Source organism: Arachis ipaensis, chromosome B10, assembly GCF_000816755.2.
Source record: "Arachis ipaensis cultivar K30076 chromosome B10, Araip1.1, whole genome shotgun sequence".
Classification (NCBI taxonomy): domain Eukaryota; kingdom Viridiplantae; phylum Streptophyta; class Magnoliopsida; order Fabales; family Fabaceae; genus Arachis; species Arachis ipaensis.
The window spans coordinates 18,491,837-18,496,874 of NC_029794.2; the positions used below are offsets into that span (position 1 = coordinate 18,491,837).

Sequence of the window (5,038 nt, forward strand, 5' to 3'; positions counted from 1 at the left end):
GCCAACGTTGTTCTCTGCATTTTCTCTATTTTTAGCTCAATATTTTTTGGTAGTCCATGTGCGTGCATTCGCTTCCTCGAACGAAACCCTTGTTTTCTGACCTGCTTCTTCTCATTATTATTCTTCTTCTTCCTGTAGCCAAAACGACGCCGTCCCGCTTGGTTCTGCAGACAAACCCTAAAGATTTGAAAACCAGAGAGAGAGAGAGAGAAATTGGCATTTGGCATTGATGGATTGGTGAGTTGAATCGAACAAGAAGATCCAAGTGAGAGTGATCGGTTTGACGCGGTGATGGGTGCTGCGGGTTCCAAGCTCGAGAAGGCTCTCGGTGACCAATTCCCTGAAGGTGAACGTTACTTCGGCCTCGAGAATTTCGGCAACACTTGTTACTGCAACAGCGTTTTGCAGGTCATGAATCCGATTAATTTTCTTCTGTTTGTTCCTTTACTCTGTGTTTTGGTTTGTCACGTTGGAATTCCATCTTACACATGAAAAGCACGATTTTTTCTATCCAGGGAGGTTGATTTAGGCTTCTTTGTTATCTATAGACATTTTGATTCTTCAATGTTCATTAGTGCATATAGATTGTTATAATAGATTGTGAGAGGTTATCGATTAAGGGAAACGGATCCAGGATAATGTATTATTTTTGGTTCAGTTTGATTGAATTTTACCAACGAACAAAAAAGATGTGCATTGACATAAAAGATTAAAACTTTTACTTGTTCATTGGGAGAGGTTATTACTTTTAAAAGGAAATGCGGAGAATCTAATTGAAAGAGAGATAGGGAGATGTTTGAGGTTTGTCATATATCACAGCTTTGGAAGTAAAATTTATGAATTGATGGGAAGAATTCAAGTGACTCTCCATTAATTAAGCAAATGCTTTATATACAAGGTGTTTTCACAGTCTGGAATTTGAGGAATATAACTGACTATCTAACTAACTATAATGGTTTTTCAAATACTAACAAACTATCAAAATACAAGCTTAGTTCCTTGGACTTGTTGAATTTAAGCAGTCCTCTTTTATGGATGCGGAAAAATTGATTTGTCGAAGTTTCTTTTTCTGATGTTTATTATATCCAATGTAGCTATTTGGTTTGCCAATTTGAATTGTCTGCATCCGAGGTACGGTGGCTTAATAGCGAAGCTAATTAACTGTTCTGACTATTTGAAAGGGTACAGTAGCATAATGTCAGCTCGTAGGGCTTTCAGAATAGCCAGGCAGAGATCACTTGGTTTATCTGAACTTTTGGCTTGGTGTAGAGTTATTTTAAACCTGAAAGAATGTTGTTTGGATACTCAATATCTGTTGAGAATTCCCATTTAGATTCCTAATATTTTCTTTAGGTTCTTTGCTGATAAAGTGTACCTCCTTTATACAGGCACTGTACTTCTGTGTCCCATTTCGTGAACAATTGTTAGATTATTATGCAAATAACAAAAGCATGGCGGATGCAGAGGAAAATCTTTTAACTTGCCTAGCTGACTTATTTTCACAGGTAATGACTTAATGAGCGTAGAAAATTCTTGGTCTTTCTTGAATGAAACCACTATATTGATTGACTTGAGCATGATTTAGCATCAGAGGATTTGTATTCTTTTCACTGATTTTAAGAAAGGAACACATGTTGGGGTTACTTGAGTATCATTTGCAATAACAACCTTATACTCCATCAGCATCAACTATTTCTGGGGCCCTCTGTCATGCTATAAAGAAATTCATAATTCATATTCTTAGTAGTTAGAATCAAACTTGAACACCAGGAATTCATATAAAGATTTTTCTTATTTTTGTCTATATGTTGAGGAACAAAAAAAAGCTCCCTGCACACCAAAATAGCCACCAAATATGTGTATATTTACATGTGTTGTTTTATACATTTCAATACATTTTTCATATTTCAACATGTATTCTATACGGATGGCTGAATGGTGACTGAATTTTTGTGTACATATAGCATGGTTGATCGAGAAAACATGCGGTTTTGACCTAGAGAGCTGCATGCATCCGTTCAGTTGTTCCTTATAAAGAACATTGTGTCTATCTGCAGATCTAGTAAAGTTGATTAAGAAATGACCTATGTTTAATTTGTATCCCTAGTTTAACATTTATTGCCATTGGCTGTTTTTCTTCTGAGATATGAGAGATTGGCAGAGGGTTTGCTTCAATATATTTATGGTACATTCTATAGTAAATATGTTTTTGTCTATCTCTACATTTTGTTCATTTCTATTGATATGTAAGGACTTGGTAGATGTGATTGCATCATGCATGCATGTCTAGGTGTGTTTTGTTGGATGCTTCAGTATATAAGCCCTGTGCCTGTGAAATGGACAATTGCTTGAATGCACTTGTCTGCTTCATTTTCACTTAACATACAATTCTTTTGCTGTAGATAAGTTCCCAAAAGAAGAAAACTGGTGTGATTGCTCCCAAAAGATTTGTACAGAGGTTGAAAAAACAAAATGAACTCTTCCGCAGCTATATGCACCAGGTATGTGTTTAGACGGTCAAGAATGAACCAGAAGTCAAAGGATGATTAATCTAGAGATATATATGTGACTGTAAGAACATGGAATGTCATTTTGTGCATACAGGATTTTTGGCTTTTATATTTAAGGAAGACGCCATGCATACTGTGTTCATTTTGTAAATGTCCCTCTTTAGTTGCTTCTGATTAGTTAATCTTAGTAAAGGATGCTGTAATCTCTTTACTCTTTATTATAGTTCTCTAGATATATCACTAGTTAGATCTGGGTTACCCTTGCTAGTCACTTTGTCATTCTTGACAGTAAAATGATTTTAGAGTTATAGTTAAACTTGAAAGCAACATGTTGAACTGGGAATTCTTTTGACTATATCATAAGATGATGACCTGTTAAAATGATCACGGCCAGACATATTTTCCCTCTGTAGAAAAGTAGATAAACATGAAGATCTGTAGTTGAATTGATACATGTTCATGTTTCTATTGGTTAGTATATAGGTTGTGCGAAATGTAATAATTTCAAATCTATATATGGCAGCTAGGCTGCATAATGGCAATTTGATAAGTTCAAACAAGGTTGTGTGCCTCAATTTGTTTATAGACATCTCCTTCCTAATCTTAGTTCTCTACAAGAGCATGGCATTATTTATTTATCAAATGTGATGTTATTTCTCTACTAGACTCAATATACTGTTTGTTGCATGATGTTTCATATTTGTCCTATTCTCTAGGGAAAGTAATTTTAAAGCAGTACTATCATTGTGACTTTATCATTTTGGTAGGATGCCCATGAATTCTTGAACTTTTTGTTGAATGAACTTGTCGACATTTTGGAGAAAGAGGCCCAGTCTGCAAAAGATGATCAAGATCCATTACCGCCTTCTGAAAAGGTTGCAAATGGGCCTATAGCTGGTCCAGTTAATGGCACCAAGAAAGAGCCTTTAGTTACTTGGGTTCATAAAAACTTTCAGGTGACCTTGATCTGCCCATTTAATGTTTTCATTTATTCATGTTGCTTGCTCCAGCAGTGAAAATTATCGTAAATTTGTCTGCAGGGAATACTCACCAATGAGACAAGGTGCCTACAATGCGAAACAGTGACTGCTAGGGATGAAACCTTTTTTGACCTGAGCCTCGACATTGAACAGAACAGTTCAATTACAAGCTGTTTGAAAAACTTCAGTTCAACAGAGACATTAAATGCCGAAGATAAATTTTTTTGTGACAAATGCTGCAGGTATATAGCTTTTCATGGCACAGATTATGTTTAGTATTATGAGAAGAGCATACATGTTATTTGTGTGTGTGTGTGTTGAAAACAGTAGCTGATATTTTTTTTGTGTGAACTCTTCTGAAGGTAAATTGGGAGTTCAACCATTTCCATTTGAGTGCATTGCTGAGTCATGCTACTTCTTGTTTGATCAATTTTTCTGTGTAGAGTTGTTTAAACGGCTTAATTTATTTGGCTCCTTTTGCTAGAAAATAAGTTGGCATCTGTTTTTTGCCTATACCATAAAGTATCCTGGTTTGGGATATATGGTTGTGATCTAACATTATGAGAGAAAAATCAAAGTACCAAACCAAGACAAGTTCACCTTCCTTTGAAAATAGATATTTATCTTAAAGTGTGTAAAATGTAAACATTATCTGCTTTAATTTTGTGTCCTTTTACTGTTCTGGTAATGAAGTTGCAATTTTCCTCTTGTCATGTTAGTTTGCAAGAAGCTCAGAAGAGGATGAAGATAAAGAAACCACCTCAAATCTTGGTCATCCATCTAAAACGGTTTAAGTATATTGAACAGCTTGGCCGCTACAAGAAGTTATCTTACCGGGTTGTCTTCCCCCTTGAGCTGAAGCTGAGTGATACCGTTGAAGATGCAGACATTGAGTATTCTCTGTTTGCAGTAGTTGTCCATGTTGGTAGTGGCCCTAACCATGGCCATTATGTTAGCCTTGTGAAAAGCCATAACCACTGGTTATTTTTTGACGACGAAAATGTTGAGATGATAGATGAGTCAGCCGTTCAGACATTTTTTGGGTCATCACAGGAATATTCCAGTAATACAGACCATGGTTACATTTTGTTCTACGAGAGCACAGCCTCTGGTCACAAGAGTTAGATGGAGGAGTTTTTTTAGATACCTGAATCATTTGAACTTGTCTCTTTTTCCTCTGTCTTCTGTTTATTGTTAATTAATTTTCTTTTTTCTTTTTTTTTTTAAAACCATTTTCCCATTCAACCTGTTTGAGGAGTTGTTATTCATCCTCGATAGGATAAGGGTTGTGAAAATGTATACTTAAATTGATGGAATGTACAGTGGATAGTGGAAGCATGGTTTTTTTTCCCTTCCCACAATAAGAGTAGATAGAGCAGTATATATATGGCAAGAGAGTATTTCACGGACCATGTATTCATGGTATCAAATGTTTAATCGAACATTAGATACACAATTCACAATTCAATGGCAATTTCAACTCATGGTAATTTTTCTGTATTACAATAGTTTGCTAGGGTCTTGTCTCATCAATAAAATCTATCTACC

General features: G+C 35.6%; 1 protein-coding gene across 1 annotated transcript; it reads left to right on the plus strand.

Annotated features, from left to right (window-relative positions):
- Positions 7-4,628, plus strand: LOC107623870 (ubiquitin carboxyl-terminal hydrolase 4). The gene is made up of 6 exons (XM_016326264.2): positions 7-408; positions 1,389-1,505; positions 2,403-2,501; positions 3,278-3,466; positions 3,551-3,732; positions 4,210-4,628. The coding sequence occupies exons 1-6, from the start codon at positions 292-294 to the stop codon at positions 4,613-4,615; spliced, it is 1,110 nt and encodes a 369-aa protein (XP_016181750.1). The 5' UTR covers positions 7-291; the 3' UTR covers positions 4,616-4,628.